At 48.6% G+C, this 24,603-nt stretch overlaps 1 protein-coding gene across 2 annotated transcripts in view; it reads right to left on the reverse strand.

The window, feature by feature from the left end:
- Window positions 1–2,987: 2,987 nt before the first annotated feature.
- NUP188 (nucleoporin 188) overlaps window positions 2,988–24,603 on the reverse strand; it is a 35,180-nt gene continuing 13,564 nt past the window's right edge. For both annotated transcript variants that reach the window (XM_066610707.1, XM_066610708.1), the window contains 30 exons: window positions 24,155–24,281; window positions 22,745–22,900; window positions 21,742–21,868; window positions 21,189–21,276; window positions 20,571–20,647; window positions 19,251–19,365; window positions 18,954–19,074; window positions 17,941–18,007; window positions 16,421–16,549; window positions 15,908–16,041; window positions 15,560–15,666; window positions 14,352–14,558; window positions 13,380–13,549; window positions 12,155–12,224; window positions 11,736–11,803; window positions 11,053–11,248; window positions 10,504–10,578; window positions 9,709–9,794; window positions 9,140–9,285; window positions 8,613–8,794; window positions 7,589–7,789; window positions 6,552–6,644; window positions 6,018–6,176; window positions 5,705–5,842; window positions 5,328–5,402; window positions 4,825–5,034; window positions 4,558–4,689; window positions 4,125–4,198; window positions 3,775–3,904; window positions 2,988–3,604 (listed from right to left, as the gene is read on the reverse strand). In XM_066610707.1, the coding sequence (XP_066466804.1) occupies window positions 3,434–3,604; window positions 3,775–3,904; window positions 4,125–4,198; window positions 4,558–4,689; window positions 4,825–5,034; window positions 5,328–5,402; window positions 5,705–5,842; window positions 6,018–6,176; window positions 6,552–6,644; window positions 7,589–7,789; window positions 8,613–8,794; window positions 9,140–9,285; window positions 9,709–9,794; window positions 10,504–10,578; window positions 11,053–11,248; window positions 11,736–11,803; window positions 12,155–12,224; window positions 13,380–13,549; window positions 14,352–14,558; window positions 15,560–15,666; window positions 15,908–16,041; window positions 16,421–16,549; window positions 17,941–18,007; window positions 18,954–19,074; window positions 19,251–19,365; window positions 20,571–20,647; window positions 21,189–21,276; window positions 21,742–21,868; window positions 22,745–22,900; window positions 24,155–24,281 (3,831 nt within the window). In that variant the 3' untranslated portion in view covers window positions 2,988–3,433. The remainder of the gene's footprint in view (window positions 3,605–3,774; window positions 3,905–4,124; window positions 4,199–4,557; window positions 4,690–4,824; window positions 5,035–5,327; window positions 5,403–5,704; window positions 5,843–6,017; window positions 6,177–6,551; window positions 6,645–7,588; window positions 7,790–8,612; window positions 8,795–9,139; window positions 9,286–9,708; window positions 9,795–10,503; window positions 10,579–11,052; window positions 11,249–11,735; window positions 11,804–12,154; window positions 12,225–13,379; window positions 13,550–14,351; window positions 14,559–15,559; window positions 15,667–15,907; window positions 16,042–16,420; window positions 16,550–17,940; window positions 18,008–18,953; window positions 19,075–19,250; window positions 19,366–20,570; window positions 20,648–21,188; window positions 21,277–21,741; window positions 21,869–22,744; window positions 22,901–24,154; window positions 24,282–24,603) is intronic.

The following is a 24,603-nucleotide window of genomic DNA, read 5'->3' on the forward strand; positions in this document are numbered from 1 at the left end:
AAATAAAAAGTGCATTTTTAAATCCCTATTAAGATCCCTATTTATTTGCCAGCCCTGTTGCACTTCCACTCACGGCCGCAGGAGGGCAGACTTTCCAGTCCCTGATTATTTGCCAGAACTTTTAAGTTTTTATGGCATGAAGAAGGAAAAAAAGAGAGCATTTTTAAAACTCCTATTTATTTTCCTGTCCCGTTGCACTTCCATTCAGGGCCACAGGAGGGCAGACCTTTCAGTTCCTGATTATTTGCCAGACCATTTAAGGTCTTATGGCATGAACAAAAAAAAAAAAGAGCATTTTAAAATCCCTATTTATTTGCCAGCCCCGCTGCACTTCCATTCAGGGCCACAGGAGGGCAGACTTTCCAGTCCCTGACTATTTGCCATAACTTTTAAATTTTTATGGCAGGAACAAAAAAAAACAGCATTTTTAAAATCCCTATTTATTTGCCAACCCCGTTGCACTTGCATTCATGGCCACAGGAGGGCGGACTTTCCAGTCCCTGATTATTTGCCAGACCTTTTAAATTTTTATGGCATGAAGAAGAAGAAAAAAAAAAAGAAGAGCATTTTTTAGATCCCTTTTTAAATCCATATCTATTTTTCCAGCTCCGTTGCACTTCCATTCAGGGCCACTGGAGGGCAGACTTTCCAGTCCCTGATTATTTGCCAGAACTTTTAAGTTTTTATGGCATGAACATAAAAAAGAGCATTTCTAGATCCCTTTTAAAATTCCTATTTCTTTCCAGCTCCGTTGCACTTCCATTCAGGGCCACTGGAGGGCAGACTTTCCAGTCCCTGATTATTTGCCAGAACTTTTAAGTTTTTATGGTATGAACATAAAAAAGAGCATTTCTAGATCCCTTTTAAAATTCCTATTTCTTTCCAGCTCCGTTGCACTTCCATTCAGGGCCACTGGAGGGCAGACTTTCCAGTCCCTGATTATTTGCCAGACCTCTTAAATTTTTATGGCATGAAGAAGAAAAAAAGAGCATTTTTAGATCCCTTTTAAAATTCTTATTTATTTTCCAGCTCCGTTGCATTTCCGGTCATGGCCACAGGAGGGCGGACTTCCCAGTCCCTGATTATTTGCACATCTTTTAAGTTATTATGGCATGAAGAAAAAAAAAAGAGCATTTTTAAAAAACCTTTAAAAATTCCTATTTATTGACCAGCCCCGTTGTACATCCATTCAGGGCCACAGGAGGGCAGACTTTGCAGTCCCTGATTATTTTATGGCAGGAACAAAAAAAAAACAACAGCATTTTAAAAATCCCTTTTAAAATCCCTGTCAGCCCTGTTGCACTTCCATTCAGGGCCACTGGAGGGCAGACTTTCCAGTCCCTGATTATTTGCCAGACCTTTTAAGTTTTTATGGCAACAACAACAAAAGATCATTTTTAAAATCCCTTTTTAAGTCCATTTCTTTGCCAGCCCTTTTGCACTTCCAGCTGCAGCCACAAGAGGCTTTTACTTTGTTCCTTGTGTACCTGTCAGTCCTTTCTCAATGTGATCTGTGGGTTATGGAAGTGAAATCACCCTGCCCCCCTCCCACCAATGCCAAAGGATCTTGAGATACATTCAGTGGGATGACAGTGGGTGGCACATCTGTTGCCAGTAGTTCTAGGTTGCTGTAGGTGTCTGCAACTGAAATGCAGGCATCATCTCTGGAAGAAGGTGGGCACCTTTTCAAGTCAGCAGGATGCAGGGCCAGTGAGTATGTGAGACCAACCGAGACTATTGCCTCAGGCATGAGACAGGCACGGACAAGGCAACCTAGCACAGCCGAACCGGTGCAGGATTCTGCCAGTCAGGTTTTTAAACTTCCCAAGTTGCTGACCTTCAGAGGTTTCAGAGCATTTGTACATGTCGGTGGGAGGGCTTGCAGACTAAAAAAGCAGAAATGGCATTGTGTTGATTAGGGTGTAGGGTTTAAATGGTACTAATGCTTCCTTCTGGCCTCCCTCTGACCTTCAACCCCGGCCATCCAGTGTCCATGTCCTTCCTTTTCTCCCCTGCCCTGTGTTGCTTCATTTCCTGCCCTCCCTCTAAGAAGCCCTGGGTAGCATATGCAGCCCTGCCTTCCGCACTTCCATTCTCCTGAAAACAGCCCTGAGAGGAAGGTGGGTTAGGCCGATGACGGTGTTAGCAGATGGTTGCCCAGTGTATTCGGCAACGCCTTTCCATGCAGAAGGGCCTGGCTTCAGTCCCTGGCAACCTGGGCAAAGCAGGGCTGGGAAAGACCCCCCTCTGAAACTCTGGGGAGCTGCTGCCACAGTTGCGATTGCTAGTGAAGAACATCTTGGTGAATCAAGGGCCCAACTCAGAAGGCAGTTTTCTAGGAGTTTGGTGGTCAGTGGGGTTTTGAGGCCTGACTTGCTAGCAGCTGTTGTTTGTACAGCCAGACTCCATCGTCTAGTTATCTGGGCCAGGCTAGCACTGGGTTAGAAGAAACCTTAGCATAACAGAACCAATCCCAGGAGGCTTCTGCAGCTTCAGTCCCTTGGCCAGCGTGCTGCCAGGCTTCACTTGGAGTAAGTAAATGATCATCCTAGTGGTCTCGACAAGCAAAATGCCTGCTGCCTCTCTGGCTGTTCCTTTGTGCACTTGGTCTCATGCACGGCTCCCTGCTTCGGAGAGAGCTAAGGGCAAGGGGTCAACTATAACAAGTGTCTGCTTCAGACCAAAGCTGCCTGTAAGATTAGAGCAGGAGAACGTCCTGGCAGCTGGTCTTACCTATCAACCTCCCCCCTCCCCACCGTATCTGCTAAGGTTAAGGTGGCTGCTATCTTATTTTGCCGTGAATACTACTACTCTGGGTGGGAGGGAAGGAAGCAACGAGCTCAGATCCAAAGTTCTGGCACTCCAGCAGCCTAGCACAGAGGAGTCTCAAGACCGCAGGTTCCTTGCTGAAGCTAAGTTATCTCTGGAGCAATTACCTAGGAACGAGTTGGCCGCTTTCCCAAAGAAAAACTTCCAGCATTGCTTAGAAATGTTTTTAATCTGTATAAATAAGGAACAAGGAGTACAAAAAGTGATGAGAAATGGAACTCTTCTTGCAAGACAAGTGGGAAGGGGAGGGGATGCAGAGGAGAGCTCTCTCTTGACTAGGCTGCTGGCACGCAGCTGACAGCCACAACATGCGCGTAGCTGCTGAATCCCAGTCAGTCTCTTGGCTGTGCCTCACCAGAAGTTAATGCCCAATGCAGAGAGAGAGAGAGAGAGAGAGAGAGAGAGAGAGAGAGCCGTCCTCTGCCCTTCCCAAGCTGCACATGAGCTTTAAAAAAATAAGGATTTGGTTCACCAGTACAGACCCCAAGCCAGACCTCACACACACAACTGGCCTTGTCTGCACATTGTTCCTGGACTACTTCCCAGCCCCTCAATACACAACGCTCCTCTGGCAAGGAGCATGCATGCCAACCGTGCACGGACTCTATCTCTGCACGTGTCGGACAAAGGCCTGGACCAGCTGAAAGAGCGGCTCCTGCCCCTCGGGTCCCAGCTTCGACGACGACTTTCCCTGTGGGGAAGGCAGAACACCACTGGCAGGAGAAGAGGGGCCCCCGCGGCGGAAGTAACGGGACAGGCTGGACAGCAGGGTACTCTGCAAAAGAAGAAGCAGGTGATGAGTTGGATCCCACGTGGTACAGCAGCGCTAAGAGCAGAGGCGCTCTCCCCCAACACTAAGGACCCCTTTGGTGCGCGGCTGTTTGTGACTGATGATGACGCATTTTCAGAAGGCTTTTAAATTCAAAGAACCGTCTGATGACTTACTAGTTCCGAGCTGAGTTCCTGCTTCATTCGCTGCTTGTCTCGTGGGTGCACGGCCGGGTCTTTCAAATACCGGACAGCCTGAGAGATCAGCAGGTAGAAGCAGTTCTCCATTGTAAACATGAGCAGAGACCTGGAGTGGGAGAGTCGCCTTGTCAACATGAGCAGAGGCAAAGCACAAGTGACACAAGAAGCATAACTGTGTGGGTCGAGTAAGTAGAGCAAGTTCTGCATCTGGATTCCTTCACTAAGCCTTTCACAACATTGTGGTTTGTGCCTTTGCTGTGAAGGAGCTCTAGGAATACACACTGTATGTGAAGAGAAGGCCAGGCAGTGAAGAATCTCAGGCTTACTTGAGTGTCTTGCTTTCCTCCTGCTGGATTGCCGGTCCTGTCACCAGAATGAAGGGCTCCTTCTTCTTATCCAGCTTGGGAAAGAGGAAAGCTGTTATCAAGCGGCCTCGAAACAGAGCAAAGGCTGGAGCTGCTCTGCAATTCATTCCATGCAAGCACAGAACTTGGCACCAAACCCAGAAGTCCAGCACGCACTTCTCCAGGGGATGGAGGGAGTAGCAGATAAAATTTGCTCTCGCTGGCATGGTTCTGCCTGTGGCATGTCTACCAGATATTCTCCCCCACTGACTGATAATTCAGCCTAAGAATTTTTTCCGGACCCTCATCCAGGCAGGTTAGGGCTTGAATACAACACTGGCTGTTTTTAAGGGAACGTCCCTTCTCTTTCCACACCTTCAGTGTATCAGCACTGGCTACCAGTCTGGGCTCTTACCTCCCCAAGCATGCTGAGGGCTACATTGACAGTGGCCAGGAGGGTCCCAAAAGAGGGGGCAGCTTCAGAATCAAAGGCCGGGGTGGTAAAGCTCAGCACAAAAAGGATGTTATATTCGGCAAGGTCCAGAGACTGCAACAAAAAAATGGATGGTGGGTTGATCAGAACGGCCTGGATGGGATGCTGCGTCGCACACTGCCCATGAAAGGCAGGCGGGAGAAACGAGGACGGACCCTCCCTCCCACCAAACACGCCTGGCTTCCGCACCTGGTCGAGAAGGATCTGACAGATGTCCGGGGTGAAGTGGCGCAGCGCAGCCAGGGATTTGCTGAGGATTTTCAAGAGGCTGTACTGCACGGTGCGCAGGGCCTTGTGCTCCGCCGCCTCCACCTCCAAGCTGGGGGGCTTTGCGGAGGCCTGAGGGGCACGCTGGACTTGAGGCATGACGGCTGAAGGCAGGGACTCTCCGTTCTTGGTCTGGGGAAAGGAGGCGCGTTCACACGCAAGAGAACAGGAGGCACACGTCTGTTTGCGTTCTTAAAAGTAAACCGTCTTCACGAACAGCTGATCACCACAATCAGCGGACATCTGTTCACTGTGTGTATTCAACTTCAGGGCAGATTCAAAGACTTTCCTCCTGGGATCCTAGTTTTCCAAGGGTCCGTTTCTAGGCATAATCAATCCCACCACCCGTACCTGGAAGCGGCACAGCCCAAATGCAGACTGGCCAGCTCAGCGAGAGAGCAAGGGGGCCCCCCCACGCCCTTTACCTGCAGGTAGTGTTGAAGCATTTTTCGGCTATGCAGGAGGGAGGTGCAGGCCTGGCACAGGTAACACAGATTCACCTGAAACACACCAGAAAGCAACACGCTGCAAAGCTTCCAATATGAACAAAATGGGGTTGCAGGTTACGGTTAGGGTAGGACGGTAAAGGACCTGAAATCTGAGTTTCAGCCTGCTGCCTCGAGGAAGGCACAGCTCTCAAGCTTGCATTTTTAAAATGGAAACCATAATGAGGAGACCTAAGCCTTGCCTCCGTGACGACAACTGTACTGTAACACCCACTGGCGAGCTCCCAGAGGCACGGCTCTGCCCCCGGTATGATGGGTACAGACAACACGGATCTCCCCCCCCCACTGCCCCATACCTGCACATCTCTCAGGAGCTGGGGCAGGTGGAAATGCCATTCCTTCATGAAGTTGGAGAGCTGAAGAATGAATCCCACAGTATGATCTGCTTCTTCAAGGCAGGCGAGGCTCTGTACCGTCCGAACTGCGTTCAGGCACTGGAAAGAAAAATGACGGAGAGCTTCAAGAACACTCCCCGCCAAATTGCCTTCTGCTACACCTCCAATGACGGCTGCTGTCATTCAGGGTTTCCATTTTCTATCCAGTTTTGCTGCTCTTTTTCAGTAGCCAGGGTGCCCACTTTTTAAAGCAAAGTCCTTCGTTGCGACAAACCTGAAGGATCCGCTCTTGATGAACACCCACAAAGTCCAGGGCGTCTGTCAGGAAGTTGTACCGCAGAGTCTTCAGAAGGCGCTCCATCAGTGAAATGGAGAGGCGATACACTCCAGGCCAGGAGGGGGCATCCAGAGATTTCCGGGACGACACGGGCACCTGCATGGCAAAGCAGGCAGAAAATGGTGACCGGGGTCTCTGAGAACCAGCCAGCCCTCGCCTGGGGAGAGGCGGGAAGAGAACTGGCTTGGAATGTGGAACATCTCCGATTCAATCCCTGACAGCATATCCAGCTACGACATACAAGCATGTCCGCTTGAAGCCCTAGAATGCCACTGCCAAGCAGTGCTGACAATACTGAGCTTGGCGGACGGGTGGCGTGACTCAGCAGGCTACGCATCAGAACCAGATTTCTCCAAGGACATTACTGTGGGTGGACTCTGCGGTGTCCAGCATCACTGTGGCAACAAAAGGAGTTCCGTTCCAAGTTGCCAGCCCACACTCCAAAGAAAAGAAGGGCAGGATCACACTGACCTGGCCAGTTCCGTTACTGCTTAGCTGGTAGGCGCTCAAGAGGGGCAAACAGATGCTCTGCATGATGCCTGCTCCAGCCACAGCAGCTGCTCCCTGCAAGAGAGAGAACACACACAATCGATATGGGAAGACTTGCAGCCTCTCTTCAAACAGTAAAGAACGTCTCAGCAACTCCAGATATCTACACAAATCTAGCACCGTGAGCCCTTTGCCAGGGCACTGAAACTTGACCACATGGTTGAACGCTGCATGGTCCCAGGGCACATGATGCAGGCACCTTGAGAAGACAAGCAGGTGCAGGCCAAGTCATTGCCGGGGGGGGGGTGACTACCTGGGAACCTCTACGGGCGTCACTCTGGACTCCAGAAAGGCAGGATATAAACAGCGGCTGCCTGCACTTCTCATCAACAGTCCCTTTAGGTCTCTTATGACAGATATGGAACATTTATCTCCAGGCTGTTCACGACAGGGTATGTTCATGACAGGACTGCCCAGCATGACAAGACAGACGGACGGAAACAGGCAAGTGGAAAAGGTGGGTCCCTTAAGGCCTTTTTAAACAACAGGAGAAAGGGAACACAGCAAAGCCCCTGCAGTAGGGAGTTCCACAGCCTGGAGGCCACCACAGAGAAGACCATGTCATTGGCTGAACCTCAGTGAATGATAACATGCAGAACAGAGTCCCCTATCCAGATCGTGGTGGGCTGGCAGAATCTTGTGGCAGTAGGTGGTCCTTGAGATGAAAGTTTGGGGGCCAGAGTAAAAGATGGTTCCCCAACCCTGTGCCTGCTGCCGCTTCAGCCATCACTCCTCCACAGAATGCAGGAAATATGGAGAACAGAGGAGAGTGGATGGCAGGATTCTCTCCTCTCCAGCAGGGCAGGGGTGGAGGTAAGAGCGGAAAAGGACAGCAGAGGAGACAGTAGTGGCGCAAGGAATGTGCCTGACCCCCTCAGCGTCCACCAGCACTAGACAGTTGGAGGTCCCTGGTAGAGGCTTCTGAATGTATCGCTGCGCATGGCTTTGGTGCCTCTCACCTGCTGTGTCCTGGCCAGCGTCAACAGCAGGTGCAACGAGGCCTCTGTGAAGTGAAGGTTTTGTTTGCCCCTCAAGCTGATCTCCAGGGTGGTGAAGAGGGTCGGGAGCACCGGAATCTTCCTGGTGACCTGCAGCCAGTGATCGCCCTCTTCGTCTGCTTCACAGAGCTCCTTGGCGAGGTGAAGACCCAGGACACATACCTGCCCCGTGGAGGAGGAGCAGCGAAGAAGGGGTCACGGGTGCCGGAAGAAGAAAGAAAAAGAGAGGATCAGCACAGCCAGGAAAGCTTTATGTGCTCACTCCTGGCCTTTGTGGATGCAGTCCTCTCAAGGCGGCCTACAACTCTAACACACATCTAAAGTCAACAGAAACAATCATAAAACTAGAAGCAGACAAATCTAAAACTAACACACAACTGGTTAATTAATAAGTGTTTTGCTTTGGTTCTGTTTTGGTTCATTTGTTTGGGGTATTTATGCTGTTGCATTGAGATGCTTTTGTTCTTCTTGCTGCATTTTAATGATACTGTATGCTGAGCTTTGCTTTTGACTTTTAATTTGGTTCTATTTTACATTAAAGGAACACAGAAAATCCCAGAGTTACGAACATCCAACTCATGAATGGGCTCAGCTGGGGCTGCGACGACACCGCAAGACAAACCAGGGACGCGCTTTCTTGGAGACAACTTGAACAGCAGAATCACTTTGAAAATAAGTAACCCTGTGCTGTGGCAACAGCAAAACACAGCTCAATAACATGAAAAGCTGGGGGGATGCCTGCGGGCAGAATACAGGGAGAGGATGAGGGGCGCAGTCATCCACTGGTATACTGATGAGACACACGTACGCCACCACTGGTATCTGCCAGTTGGTTTTCCGTTACAATAGGCCAGATAATTCACAGGCCTGGCAATGGGTACCAGCGACAGGGCTAATTAGAATGGCCCTGTCTGGACTGCCAGCAGGAGAAACAGACGCGTTCCTGATCTTCTCCTCCGCCACAGGAGAAGGTGCAGTCACTTGCCCCGTCTCGCTGGTCCTTCTGCTTGTGTCGGGAGGAGTCGTCCGTTTCCATGCTGTCCTTGTCGTCGGTGGGGTCTCTGGACATCAGGCAGTGCCGAGTCTGGTCGAAAAGTGCTATTGCTTCCTCCTGCAACGTCTCGCACACGCTCAGCACCAGCTGGGAATACTGAGGGATCTCACTCACTGCAAAGACACATCAGGCAGAGAATCAGGCAACATCAACCTACAGAGCGGCTGGGCTGAAACAAAACCCGACGGAAAACCAAATATAAAACCAGCCGGTACCTATCAACCGCTACTGGTGCTCAAAAACAAGGACTACAGTCTTTAATCAATTTAAATTTGCAGATTAACTGCTCTCTCTTTTTCAGGTTCCAAACCTCTGGAGTTCAGCGAGTATCTAGAGACCTCCACTCTCTTTGTGGATTGTCTCCTTTTGGCTGTAATCCTACTAATCCCTACATATAAGGGATCTTGCAGAACAGAACCGGAAACATCTCCACAATCTCTCAAACGGCAGCGCCTCACCTTTCATCTCCTTCATCTGCAGGACCATGATGAGAGCAGAAAACACCTTGGCTTTGGTCTTCTCCATCATCTGCTGGTCAGCCTGCAGCACTCCGTCCAGGATCTGGGTCAAGGAACTTAGGATTTTATCCACAGAGCCCAAGTCACTAAAATAGGGGAGGGAGGGGGAGAAAGAGAAGCTCTTCAGATACCTTATGCTAACACATGGACTGCTCATTCTGAATGGGGCCTGCTGGCGCTCTAGCCTATCCACTCCCCTCTCCTTCACTCTTCCTCCTCTGCTCTGTTCCTTTCTTCCTCCTTCTCCCTGGATTAAAAAAGGAGCAACAGAGGTGGGCAGCAGGTGGCACCTTCGTCCATCTGCTGTTTAAAGCTACTGTGTAAGCTGGCCTATTAATGGGCCAGGCTTGTCAAAAAAATTACCAGTGTGAGGATCCTTTGAGAAACCCCTCTTGACGCGTGACTTTGTTGCCACGGAAATGATTCTGAAATCCCAAATACCCTCCAGGTGTCTGCATCACGCACTGCAGCAGATCTCAAGGACCTTCTCTACAAGAGGTCATACTTGCCTCTTCCACTGCCTTAGCAGGATTAACAGAAGGGTGCACAGCATAGATCCCAGCTGCAGGCAGCACACTGAGGTAGGAACCAGCAACTGTGGAGAGATTTTATTACGAGATGCTTTACCTGCCATTCAAAATACACTGATACACGTCATAACAATCAAATCCTGGAACAGTAGCAATGCGGAAGGCAGGGAGTGGATGGAGGTGCAGTGCTGGGGCTTCTCCTCTAGAGGGAGAGCTCAGGAGTTACAACAGCCTCCCCAGAAAGAACCTAAGAACCTAAGAAGAGCCCTGCTGGATCAGGCCCAAGGCCCATCTAGTCCAGCTTCCTGGATCTCACAGTGGCCCACCAAATGTCCCAAAGGCTGTTCCTGATCTCTCAGTGGAAAGGGCCTTGTGTGTCATGAAGGACAGCCTTGCTCCATTGCAGATGGCATTTCAAAAGCAGGACCCTGTCGGTATTTCATTTATCTGGGGTGGAGGATGGATGGGCAGACAGGGGGACACTGTGGGGACGCAGACAGGGAGACACTTCCAAGTAAAAGCGAGGTGAGTGGGTGAAGAAAGCAAACAAAGATCTGTTCAAATATATATCCTTCTCTCTCCAATGGTTTGACTCTTAGTGTAGAAGCAACTCCCAGGGTGCTGGTTTGCAGTTCAAGCCTTGCACGGGCTGAGAAGCAACTGTTGCTTCTTGGACCAATCTAGTTGGAGGGGTTGGGAAGGAATGTATGGCCCATCCTAACTACTGTCCATGTCTGGAAGACGACAATATTTAAATACATATGAAACACTCACCAAAGCCTTGGTCCCACTCAACATCTCCAGAAACAGCTGCTGTACTTCAGAGTCAGACAAGTGCATGATGTCGGCCTGAACAGATAAAATTTAATTTAGGGTCAATTTCAATTTCTTAATTAATACGGTCAGAGACCAGCATAAACAAAAACGCAAACACATGTATGTGTGTCTATATCTGCCCCTATGGGAAGAGAGAACTGCTGAATCTGGGCCTCCAATGCAGAACATACTGGACTTCTCCCCCACCCCAAATCTGTGTTGGAGGTGCTTGTAGGAAAGGTGCTCCAAGCCCCTGATCATGCTGGTAACCTCTTTCTTAACCTTTTTCCAGAGCGCTACGAGTCACAGCACCTCTGCAAGGTATTATGCACTCATCACAACACCTTTGCCTGGTGTTGGACATGAGCAGACTATCCAGAGACTCTCCTCAGCTACACCCTACCTCCAGCTAGGTTATTCAATTTGTGGTGGGTCCTTCATGGCTCTCTCCCTCCACCCTTTGGGTCTTTCTGGGACTGACAGCAAAAGAGGCCCAGAGGTTCTTACATGGCTGGTGGACACTATGACCATCATCCGCCATGCCGAGATCAGCAGCTGGTACTCTGTCACGGAGGCACAGCCACTGCCTTCCGTCTCTGCCACGTGGAACGCCAGGGACTTCACGTAACCAGACCAGTACGCAAACCGCTTCTCTGTGGAGAACTTCTTCAGCATGTCTTTCAGTGACTGATCCAGAGAACCCCTGCCCAAGCAAGACACGGAGAGAGCTGAGCGTCTTTTGGGCCACCCTTCGATTTGCAAAACCGCTGTGAATTTCCAGGCTCTTTCCGAGAAGTTCCACCATTTAGCAACTTTGACACATTTGACCCTCTCCATTTTGATTTCACACCCAGGGGTCAGAAACAGCACGGCCAGAGGAAGAGCTGTGGTGGCCAGAGCAAGATCCCACTCTTGCCAAGATCAGGCAACCCAAATCTAAGTTTAGTCATGTGATCCTGTGTCTCATTGGAGCCAGTCAGAGATATGACCCAGTTGAGTATCCTCTCCTTGTAGAGAGGATTCCTTTATGTGCCTCTAGCACTTCCATGGGTCTATAAGCACTGCCTCCTTTTTCAGTCCAGGAGACACAGGAATTAATTTGTAAACCCAATACAAAGTTAGCTTTCTCTACCTCTCCCACTACCTTTTGGTTCTAAGACCCACCACTTCCAGAAAGCAATTATACTTACTTGACCACATAGTAGATCTCCAGGCAAATGATTTTCATGATCAAGGCACAGGTGTCCAAGACACTGAGCTACAGGCAGAAGAAAAGAGTATCAAGCCAAGGGGCTTAGCATCTCCAGTTTCTGCCATACAAAGATGAAATGGAGAACAAGAGCCAAAGCTATTTGGAAAAAGTCATGCAGTATTACTATTAATGAAATACACTGCAATTAATGAGAGAAGAAAACACTTGCATCTGTAGGTCTTGAAGGCCAGAATTTGAGCGAGCTCCAAGGAAGTGCTTGACTCAAGAGAGGACAGGCAAGGAAACCGAGAGGGATCTCCTCCTAGGGGAGACTCTTCAAACCATTTCTAATAATTCTAAGTCCCACCAGCAGGAAACACATGCGGAGCCCATTTTTATTTCCTGGGGGGAAATTACCTCGGATCTTTCAGAGGGGGGAGGAAGGGTTCCAAAGAGTGGGCTGCTCAAGTTTCCCCAAAACTTGGGTCTAAAAAGAAGCAAAATGCAAACTTTATGCAGGGGCTGTTGTCACTTTTTCCAGATTCAGAACACTGTCACGAAGGTCATTCGACTTGCTCCTCACACTGACCACGTCATGCATATCCTTGAATTCCATCCCAGGCTCAATGAATCTAGTCAAGGTGACGCTGAATCTAGCACAACCTCCTTGATCTGACTTGCAAAGCAGCCCTGGGCTCCACCCCTCCCCACTGCTTTCAAATTCCATTCCAAACTTGCCCGCACTCTTTGTCCTACCAGTTCAACTGCCACCACCTGTCCCACAGTCTCCTTTCTCTCTTGTTGCTGAGGTTGCTCCCAACCGTCTCCCCTCTTCACACCCCTTCAAATCCCTTCTTAAAACCCACCTTTTCCTTGCAGTCTTTGGCACCACACTTTAGTCTCAATTCCCCACTGCAACTAAGCTAAAGTACACATGCCTGAAACAATTTGCAGGTGCTTCCCCATCTATCCCCATCTTTGTTCTCTCCTTGTGCCAATTTCTGGACTGAGGCAGGGTCTAGAAGCCCATTGGGGTAGGGTTCTCATTTAGCTCTCAGGAGAATAACCACAGGTGAACCTGTCCATGCATTCATCTCCCCCCTTTTTAAGGTCAGCACAACCAGTGGCCATCACCACATCTTGCAGCAGTAACCTGCATACATTAATTTGTGCCATTTTATTACCCCTTCAGTAATCATTCCATTGCCAAAGTTAGCTGTTTTGCAGAGAGGATCGAGTATTCCGAGTCTACATCCTACGTGCAGCAACTTGATTTTATTTATAGAACTCATACCCTGCCTTTCTTATGAGAGAAGTTACAGAAGGACAAAAGCAAAGAATCAGTCACATCACATAGCTGGCTGCCCAATCAATGTCTTCACTTGGTCGCCCCAAAGTCAGGCAAAGTCCCTCAGAAGGGAATTCCATAATCTTGGTGTCGTTACTAGGGTAGACCTATCCCATGTTGCTGCCAACTACGCTTCGGCCGTGGCTGGGTTTGACAAGGATTTGTTTCAAAATCAGAACCCAAGCCTTTCTACAAATTTCTTCCAAGGTTTCTTGGGGGCTGACAAACTAGGACCGAAACTAGGCTATATCAACTCGCACAGGTGACAAGAGGCCAGAAGAGAAGGCCACTCACTTGGTCCGCAGAACCAACATGGCACTGTCTCGACGATCCTGCCAGAGGGCGTGGAGGAAGGCAATGGCGGCTCGGTGCAAGAGGGGAGGGCACCAGTAGCGCTCCTGCTTCTCTGAGTCGATCAGCTCCAGGACCACATTAAGGCAGCTCCATTCTCCTAAGCTGAAGTCCTGAAGCAAAAGAGGCCAACGCAAAACTTTCAGGTCACACAGCCTTCTGAACAGCAGAAGCAGAGGCAACCACAGCAAAATCCCAGGGCAGGGGGACCACACCAAAGAGGGATGGCTAATCCCTCCCCACCCTAAGCTGAGCTTCCGATCAAAAATAAATGCCAACACCCTTCCCATCCTTGTCATGATCAGAAAGGAAAGGAACACAGGTCGATTCTCAGATTGGTTTGCTAATGTTGACAGAAAAGCTGTGCCAAAGCGCTCCTTCTCAAAGCAAGATCGTGTTCAAACAAGGAGTGGCTTCTTCCGAAGTCCTGAATTTGAATCCTGCTGCCTGGCCGGGGCTAGTGGGAGGAGCAGCCCTGACAAGGATGCCCTTGTGAGAGAATGCCACACTCTTCTCTCTGCAGGCGTGTCAGAAAGGCATCGTGGATGGCAGCTTTTTCTTTTCAGCACTTCACCCTTTCCTGTCTCCAGTAACCTTTTCTTTTATAGAAATAACAAACCACGGGCGACAACAATGGACAAATACAATAACAATAAAAAAGAATAATACCGTTAAATAAATATTTATTAATAAATATGGTTCCTCTCGAACAAACCTGCAGGGTAGGGTAGGCAGATACGTAGTGACTGGGCCAAGCTTACCCAGAGGGCTTCACTGCTGAGTGACGTCTCCCTGGTCCCAGCCTAGTTCTATAACCATTGCAACCTTTGGGCACCCTTTGGCCAGTCAATGAGGGCTCAGGGATGTGACTGTGCTTCCCACTCAGAGCAAGGAAGCTGCCACATTGAGGCTCACCTTTGACCCATCGCTTCCGTCTCTCACTTCCAGGTTGAGAAAGAGCTCAATGAGCCCAGGCTGTGTTTCCACCGCAACGGTGAGAAACTCAAGAATCATGACCTTGATGCGCATGTCCTCGATTTTGCTCTGCAGGCGTGTCAGAAAGGCATCGCGGATGGCAGCTGCATCGTTGCCAAGACATGCGTAGACTGACATGGGAGCAACCTGGGAAAGAGAAAGGAGGGAAAGGAAAACCAGGACAACTATTAGCACTCTGACTGAAGCCACCTTGAGATCAATATTTAAGTTAATGTTTTTTTTAATGCACATGTGCAGGGCTAAATTACAGCCTGGCTCACAAAACCAAACCGTGGTGGTTTTTTTGGACCAGGAGTGCAAGCCAATTTCTTCCTTCGCTCCTTTTGTAGAACCAGGACTTTCAATCACAACTTATTAAGTCATGGCTTAGTAGTGCAAAGCCGGAAATCAAACCAGAGCTAGCAAAGGCTTTCACATCCTGGCTCATAAGCAAAAGTAAAAAAAATGGTTCCTGACTGCTCACCAGTCATAGTTTAGGCCAAAATCTCTGGTGCAATGTAAGGAGGAGGGTGAGGGAGAGAGAGAGAGAGCTGTCTCAGCTCCTGTTCCCAATCAAACTATGATTTCTCAACCATGTGAATTGGATTCATATTTTTGGGCTTCAGGCATCATAGAGTCGCCAAAGAGACACAGCCTTTCCTTCTATTTTGCTGCACTTATTGCTGCATATTTTAGCAGGCGGTTTAGCAAAAGCAGCCCCCCCTCCACACACACGGTCTTCAATGGGACATACTCCTGCAGAGGTGCATAGGATTGCACTGCAAGTCAGTGAGGAAGGGGCAGGAGAAAAGAACCTCTAGGGGGAAAGCCCAGCTCCCAGAGAAGCAAGACACGAGACGAGAAAGTGAGGGGGGTTCCTGTTCCAAGGGGAAGGTCCTGCAAGTCCTGTCTTCTGAGGCAGACAGCAGTATTTATTTATCTGGGTATTTACAAACCATCTTTCTGCCCCTGAAGAGGCCTCCAAGGCAGCTTACAACATTTTAAAAAACACAGTACTCAAACCCGAGGCCAGTGCTGGTCTCTGCAGGAGCTGGTGTTACGAGCTCCCTCTGACCTGGACATCTTTCCCTAAGACGCCAGAACAAGACAAGCCACAAAAGCTCTCCTGGAAAGAAAGCAAGACGTACCATAGCCAGTCGCTTCAGAAGCTGGATGGCGAGGCGTGGCAAGGCTGGGTCGTGTTTGTGGTAGATATACTTGGCCAGAACAGCAATCAAATTGTTCCTGTGGGCACCTGGGGACAGTATAGATTTTTGAACATGTGCAGAACATTAGTGCTCCTGCAATACGATCATTTTGCTATGAGGGAAATGTAAAAAAGATTAAAATTCCCAGACAAACGGTCAGCATGTCCGGAAATGTGAGTTTAGCCATTACGGATGGGCCGCTTAGCAATCATAAAGCTGGAGGCTTTGTTATGAGTGGTTCCCAAACTGTGAGCCATGGCGAGCTGCAGAGAACAAGAGAGGACCTACCGTGCTGAGTGAGGGCGTGCTCCAGAGGAGACACAACATTCGAGGGCGGTTTCAACCGGATGACATTGTTGGTGACTGAGAATGCCAGTTTCACTGTCTGAATAAGCAGTTGCCCCTGGCCCTGTGACTCATCACTGCATTAACAGAAAATGTTGTACCAGGATTTGTCACTTCCGCAGTGCTTCTCAAAGTATGCGCACCCCTCATCAACCTGAAGCCCCGAATGATCAACAAACCCCTAACATTTAGTGGTAATCTCAGTCCCACTCCCAGCCCTAAATTGGAAATTTGTCTCCGATTGGAAAGGTTATTATTAATAATAATATGAAATAAAATATGGTGGAGAAAAGGGATGAAAAATACAATAAGAGAGTGCTCCAGTCATATCGCACTGTATTATAAATACAGCAGACAGGTCCAATTGTGAAGTATCAGCGGATGAAAATCACTGCGACAGAGGTCAAAGAAAAGGGAACCCAAAATGAAACATGCAATCACCCCAACGCAACTCACCTGCTGGACTGCGTGGCCATCACCATGTCAATGGTGTCCACACCAATGCCCATAATGTTGATGACAGCCTGACCGGCCTCAGTGTTGGCCAGGCTGAAGATGCAAAGGGACTGGAGGCTGGGGGAGTTGCTGCAAGGCAAGAACACACTGCTCAGTCCTGAGGCAGGAGCAAAGACCCCCTTGGTCACCTCTAAACACAACCAGCACTAGAAGGCAAAAGTGGGTCCATTTCTTTTCACTCTGGACCTCTCAGCTCTCACATCGCTTTGCACCTCTGTCCACGACCTTCACTCTTCCAGCCGCACTACTCTCAAATGACTCCACTGTCATGAATAAGTACATGTTAGGCCTAGGTTAGCATGTGAAGCCTGAACCAAACTAAGACAGTGTAACCGAGAAGTTGCTAGCAGTTCCCAGCTGCAAGAATGTGACTAAACAAACAAAAGGATTGTTGTCTCTCCTTTGCTGGCCAGAAAGGACAGACAAGAATTACAACCCATTGGAATGTTTAACACCTTTGCAGACAGAGAGGCGCCTTATCAAGCGTGATGGAGTGCAGCTGTGGATCTCCAGTTGGGAGGGGTAAAGAACTATGAGGGGCTAGCAACCAGGCCAATTTCGAGAAGGTTCTGTTCCTCAAGGGTTCTGATTGAACAGTCTAATAAGTATGAAGTCACCTCAGTACTATTAGCATAAGTATAATAATGAGTGCCCAGGGGGTGTGAGTGTTCCTTCTCGGACAGAGTTTTTGGATGCAACATCTTGCACGCGTGTGAGCTCCACTGTCCATCATGGGCACCTGGCCCCATAGGTAGCCCTGGAGCTAAGAGATCTACAAGAGTAACTGACCCAGGTGAGAGATAGGGATTACTAGAGATAGCCAGCTAGCTTTATTATTTTATTGCTGATATGTTTCCTAGATATTTATGCCTCTAGCATTTGCTGCCTTATTGTAGAGTGTGTAACCTTATGTACTTAATAAACTAAAATACCTTTTACTAAGTTGTTCATTGTCTGTTGGGGACAAAGGTTCAGATTCCTGCCTAGCCGTTCAGCAAGCTACCAAGTGCTCACTGAGGTCTAGTAACTTGAGGACTGAGGCTTTAATTGGAGAAAGAGCTCAGTGCCTCCAACGGATAGAGTTAAGCCTAGAGGGTCTCAGTGTCCCTGGACTAAGGCACTGGCACGTACAGGGTGGTGGCAGTACTACTGGGCAAGGGGCCTTGAGGGCTTTAGGATTCGAAAACCAAGAACCCTGAGCACCCAAACCCCCCCCCCTTTGTGTATGACATCCGCCATTTCTCTCCCCCCCTCCCCCTGGCCATCCCTTATGCCTGAAACACTTGCAAGACACTTCCTCTTTCACTTCTTTCAAATCCTTCCTTAAAATCCACCTTTTCCACAAAGGTTTTGACAATGCACCTTGGTTCCCATTCCCTACTGTAACTAAACACAAGTACAGGTAACTGAAAGAATAGCATATTCTTCCCCCGTTTACACTTGCCTCCGTCTTATATTACCTGCTGTGAGGATCCATTTCAGGGCACAAGTTCAAGATAGCATGGATCAGCTGCAGAATGAGGCACCCTGAAAAGAAAAACGCGGCCTGTTTTCTGGGGACTTTGAAAAGGCTAGTTTGTGTATCGTGCGGCTCTCTGAAAATGCACATCAAATTATTTCAGTTAAGGGAAGCAGTGAGCCAGAACGTGTCATTTACCAAACCAGCGAAAAGAAGAGTAGAAAATTCTCCAGCACAGACTCTCCGGGAAAGCCGTGCAGCGTGTGGGCGGCACACGGCAAAGACAGCACACCGCAAAGGCTGACACGGCCTTGCCTTCAAAACAGGTAGAAAGGAATGCCCCATTTCAGGATAACCTATCCGCCAAGGGAGAAGCTGTCAGCAGCACGGTTATTTTAATCTCCAAAGAGCTGCACGCAGAAGTTCTAGAACAAAGGGGCCAGCTGGAAGAAAGCCATCGGAAGGCCTTTCTTCCCGCCACCCCCATTACCAGCAAGGGGGCACCATGGTCTCAATTTACACACCCGGCTCCCCACACTCCCCTTGGGAGGCCGAAAGGCCTTTCCATTTGGGCCGAGACAGCAGGGGTCTCTCTCATGGCTTTTAAACTTCCAGGGCGGTTGATTCAAACCCTGTTCTCTGAAGCCTATGCACTTCCACAGTGGACTGAGGTAGGTGAAAAAAGAGCAGAGATGCCATCTTTAATTTTTTCCTCTTAAATTAAGTCGTATTGCAAAATGACAGAACTATCCCACGTCTACTTGACAGTAAGTACATGATGCCAGGCTTCCACTTTGCGTTGGGAAGGAGTCGTAGCAAACTTGTGCGACTTCAAGCTCTCCCAAGTGCCCATCGCAAAGTGAGATGAACCTCTCCACACTGGAATCCTGCATGCACCAACTGTGGGGCAATTCTGCTGAAGAAGGGAATCAAATGTCCCTCCCTGCCAGGCTTGCAGCCCCTAGGAATCTAAGAGAAAAATGCAAGGATGTCCACTGGGAAGGTCGGGCTTACCAATTTTTTCTCTGACTCCATGGGAGTTATAGCGCCATTTGTGGTAGTTGGGCAACATCTCCTTCAGGACAAACACGATGCACGGCACCAAGCCCTGACTTTGAGTGCTGCCGAGATGCCCCTAGGAAAGACAGAGAGCCCACAAAATTGTATGTCACAGGATATTCCAACACATTCACCACACAAAAACAGCAGGAATCGAGCCATCCGTTCCAGAATAACTCTGCATCTTGTCTATATGCTGAAGGCAGAATGTGGGAGAATTGCAGAGATCCCCTCTCCCCTGAAAGCACTTACCCGGACAAGGGTCATGATTAAATTCAGGAAGGAGACTGTCACGCTGTATTCACCCTGCGGCTGCTCAATACTCATAAGCAGGTTGCCATAGCCTCCAGCATTCATTCCCTCTGCACTATGAAGAGACAAACAGAGAAGACGGACAAATGAGGATGAGGCAAGCAAGGCCCTGGGAGATGTCTGAAACCAAGCTAGACCTTTGGTCTCTCTAGATCTGTGTTGTCTCCAATGACTGGCAGCAGCTGTCCAGAATTTCAGGCAGGGGATTTATCTCTATCCTACCTGGAGCTGCTGTTGATTTAACCTGGAACCATATACAAGCTGACCATGAAAGTCCTGATGTAGGCTTCAACCCCAAATCCACACAATCTCATGCCACTGGGACTTGGTTGCCACCTATTCTTGTTGGCATCCTTCAGTCTCAGAAGACTATGGTATCAAGCTCTGAATGGTGGCTCTGGAACAGAGTGTCCTCTCTAGTGCGCGAAGCCTGGGTAAAGTAGGTATGGAGGATAGGCTGTTACCCATGCAGCAAATCCCCCCTCTCCACGTCGCTGAAATGGTCCAATGGAAAGGCAGAGGCCAATATGGTTGGTTCCAGTGGCGTCGCAGGAGTTGCCAGAACATGACTGTGTTCAGCCATGAACTGCCTCAGGGACTCCGGCTCCGGATTTTGCCTCGAGGTTGACTCCTGAAGCCTTTCCCATAACTGGATGTAGCCACAAGGCAGTGGAGGTTTGGGATCAGAGTTTTCCTTCTCTCAGATGAGCTGCCTTCCCAGGCTGAGTTCCACCTACCCAGTGGCTGTTTAGTTGCCTCTTAGGACAAGTACAGCCAAACTGAGGGCCTATTCTTATCCCCAGCCCCCAGGGGAAAGCCCCCACATTGGGGTAAGGAGTGGAGAACTTAAAGTCCTCATACATCCTTGGTATGACACCAAGACAGTGGCTCCAGGGCATCATGGAGGGGTCTTCCCAGTTATCCAGGAGTGTTTTGACCAATTGATCCTGGAGACCGAAACTACGTTCTCCTACCTGCACAGCAGCTGCTCTACCTTTGCGCTTCTACCCACCTTCCATCTTTTACAGTGAGGGAGGAAGAAGTGTGAATGCAACCCTGAGTGAAGGACAAACTTTGTGCCTACACAAATCTACCATTGAAGCAGTAAAATGCCCCGGAAGACAAGGGCTCACTGTTAAGTCCCAGGGCAAGAAATTCCAGGGGGCGAGCACTGCAATCAAACACTGTTTTGAAAAGAGTTTGCCTTCCCACAGAGGTAAACTGCTTGCCAGTAAACACAATACCAAAAAGTCAAGTTACCTGATCAAGTGGTTCATGCTAGAAACTGGATTAGCAACAAATGGTAAAAATCCTGTATGGTGAAGGTCAGTCCATACCTAAGAAGAGACAAACAAATGAGGCCTCCACTCCAAGAGAAGGGAGTTGTTTTTCTCCTAATGCATGTATGTTCTGTGATGAAAAGCAAAGTGGTGTGCATGGGAAGTGCTGAGACTTCTCCTACAGAGGAAGCAGTGATGTCATCAACAGTGGAGCTCAGGTGCTGCCTTTGAAATGTCTTTCAAAGGACCTGAGAAAAAGTGCCAGCAGGAGACAAATTCCTTCATCAGTGTTTCCTTCTTCCGCCACTTATTGCTACTTTCAAACTTATGATTCTTCATTTACAGGCATCGCCATTTGGTCTGAACTCTTAGAGTGGGTTTGCAGTTCTTTTAAACAAATGCATAAATACTGAAATACGGAACTTAAAAATATCCCAGATAAATATAAGGGGTATATTGGACTGCATCCCATTCTAAGCTTACTCAGAGGTCACTTCCACTCCTTGTGGCTCTTGGGGCCCCTCATCTGACGTCAAGGGGGTCAGCTGGGATGCCATATCATGTGTTTTTATATCGTTCCCTGAGGATATTCTCTCACCTTTGCAGGCATCCAAGAAGCCAGGACTGTCAAACAGTTCACGCAAGAAGCAATAATGTCAACCGGAGGAGAAGTCACAGTGGTTAACCTGGGGAGGGTGGTGGAGAGAGAAGATTGCATATGAAGCCTCCCAAAACACTGGAAAACACAGAACAGTAGGCCCCCTCCATAGCCATGGGTCCCATATCCATGGTTCTCAAATTCCCCCGTCACACTCATGACTCACCTCTCTTCATTTGCAAACACTTTACAAAAGGAAGCTTTTTCTTCCTTCCGCTTGAAACACTCTGGAAAAGGAAGCAAGTGCCTTTTGCAAATGAAGAGAGGTGAGGCATGAGCAGAGTGGGAAGAATTTGAGTGGGGTTCACTACCATCTGCATTCAGGTATCTGGGGCAGCAGGAGGAACCCCATGTATCTGGGGGGGATGCCTAACTTCCTGTAGGTTAAACACAGCCTTAAGAACTTAGATCTTCTGGTGCTCTATCCTCAGTTCTCTAATTGGTTGACAACTTCGGTTTCTCCAGAGGCAGAAGAAGCACACAAGCCACTTACCTTTGTAACAGCATGTAGATCCGCGACGTAATGGGCAAGAGACAATCCGCTATGGACACATCAGTGCTGATGACTTTGTGAACCAGATCAATGATGGGCTTCACTCGCTGGCAATGCTGAATGACATCTGAGAAACGGAACAGGTTCCTGGTGAAAACTGCTGCCTCCTTTCAAGATCCAACTTAGAAACAGGGATCTGAACCAAAAGTCACCTGGCTGCCCTGAACATGGAACCAAACCCATCATCACAAAACCTGGGAAGCAGCTCAAACTGCTCGAGTAAGCAACTCAAACGGAGGATCTGTACTTTATTTCTGTTTTGCTTTGGGTTTGTTTGTTTTTTTGGTACTCTACAATTTGTTTTAATTTTTTTACTGCACTATTCACAATATAGTGCATATTTATCTCACTATAGATCACAGTATTTATAATTACTACACTTACTTTTTGCATTTTACTGCTTCTCCTCTATTTTTATGCCACCTTGTGCACTCTGCTTTATTCAGAGTGAAAGGCAGGATATAAATATCATAAGTAAATAAATATCTTGAGAACATTCATTAACAGTTTTTAAGAAGTACAACTTTCTCCCCCTCGACTTAGTTTATTCTCAATCTACTCCTTTTAGAAAGTCATTGGTCTGGTAATACCTTCAATCAGGACCACCCAAAAAAGTCTTATTAATTTCTATAGTGCCACCAGTGTGCATGATAGGTGCTTTGTAATAGAAGAGAATAGAGTCCCTGCTCTGAAGGATTGGTGCAATCAGACTGCTCTGAGACACAGGTGCAAGACAGATGTCAGAGGGAAAGAAGGGAAGAATCCATGAACCCAAACCAGGATGGAACTCGTAAGTCTTTTTATCAGTTCAATGTTTTGCTTATGAAATTCAGACAAACACACAGGAGGAAAGAAACAGGGAAACTGAAAGGCTAACATGGTAGTTCTTGTTCCTCCCCAAGCCCCTCAGACCGCACTTTGGAGCCTCTTTCCAAAGACTCACCTGCCGTCGACACAACGTGCAAGAGCATCTCAATCTCGCAAGTAAAAAGCGTCCAGCTGCTGTAGGAGTAATCCCACCGTACCACATAGGCCCGGTCATCCAGCATCACCTGGCCCACCGTTCCCTGGGGAATCCGCAGGTTTGTTTGGCCCAGCCCTAAAAGCAAAGGGGAGAAGCAAGGGCCCCAATCTTCAGAGAATGAGAGTCTCTTCAGAGCCCAGACATCCATCTTTTGTCATTCTGTATGTGCAAAATCAGCCACCTGGCATACACTCCAGGAAAGCCTCAGGCCTGTCTCTGTGCAATGCCAACCTTGCAGAAGTCCTAGCTGGAAGTTACTAAGGTGGCCAGGAAGTTCTCACACTGGCCAGGTCAGTTGAGAGAGAGCACACCAGGCACACAAGGTGAAGAAAAAAAAAGCACTTGTGGTCACAGATACTACTTGGGTTCCTGGTAGCAGAGCTATGTACCAGGGTATGTCCAGAATGAGAATGGGATGCTCCAAGGGAAGTGTGACCCCACCAACTCCACAAACAACTGGCCTGCCCCCCCCCACTTTGTGCGGCCTGGACAGAGCTGTGGTTTATCAGTCATCATCCATCCATCCCTGCCTCCATATACAGGTTCAGAAAATCCCCCGTCTCACTGGCTAGACCACTGGTTGAGAATGTATCTGCATACCAGTGAATGAGAACTCCAAAGCCTTACACAATCTCCCCTAGGACTATGCAGAAATGTTAAGCACCGGTTACCAGCGAGTTTGAAGGCACAATTTACAATACTGGTTTTAACCTTTAAGCAGTGCAGATCCTGGATGACAGAAGGAGCTCTTGTGTGTCATTCCTCCTGCCGCAGTATCTGCTCAAAAGACCCTGCTGCAGGTACAGCAAATGAGCTGCATCTCCCCTGTGGCAGCCCATCCCGGTGAAACACCTTACTTAGGAAGATCCGGCTCCCTTTCTGCTTTTAGGAAGGCTTCGTTCCATCAATGACACCCTCATTGTCATTGAATGAATGTTGGCTTTACAAACCAACAACAGTACTGTGATGATGTTCTTGCCTTTTGTGTGTCATACTGATGCATGGCTGAGAGACTCAGTTGCAGAATAAAGGCTTCCCTGGTTTGGATCTCTCATCTGCCACAAACCTGCTAGATTGCCTTTGGTCAAGCCACTCTCTCTCTCAGCCTCAGTCTTCCCTACCTGAAGTATGAGGACAATCATACTTATAGGGCTGCTGGAAGGAAAACATGTAAAGCTCTTTTTGGAAGACTCTGAAAACGTGAGGCAAATGCTAAGCCTTGTTACATATTACGCTTTTAATTGTATGATTGTAACTTGGAATTTTCCCAATGCAATTTTTCAACTGCCATGTTTCAAGGGCAGGTAACACTGGCCCCCATGTCCTTACCGAGGGGATACAGCAGCTTTGGTGTCTGCCTCCGCCACAGCGTACCGTCTTCATGAGAGATCACATCAGGTGGCTTGTGCTTATACACGTCGATATAGAAGGACATCTTATCTAAGAAGCTGTAAACCTGGGGGCAGAGAATACATAGGATGTTACTCATCCACGGCATCGATGCTGGTTACACATCAATGTTTCTGGTAGCAATACTAAGCACGGTGCTTTTTGAGCATGCAAGTCTTCATGCGTATTATCTCTTGGTACCTGTAAGGTCAGTAAAGATTGTCCCCATTTTGCAGAAGGGAAAGGCTGAGAGGGAGGAGCTCAGCTAAGGGCATGGTCCAGTTTCAAAACAAGGAAGTACCAATTTGTGGCTCAGTCCCTAATGGCGACGTCCTAACCAACTTTCCAGCACTGACACAGCTGTGCCAATGTGGCAAGCAGTGCATCTT

The sequence above is a fragment of the Tiliqua scincoides genome, chromosome 16 (assembly GCF_035046505.1).
Source record: "Tiliqua scincoides isolate rTilSci1 chromosome 16, rTilSci1.hap2, whole genome shotgun sequence".
NCBI lineage: Eukaryota > Metazoa > Chordata > Lepidosauria > Squamata > Scincidae > Tiliqua > Tiliqua scincoides.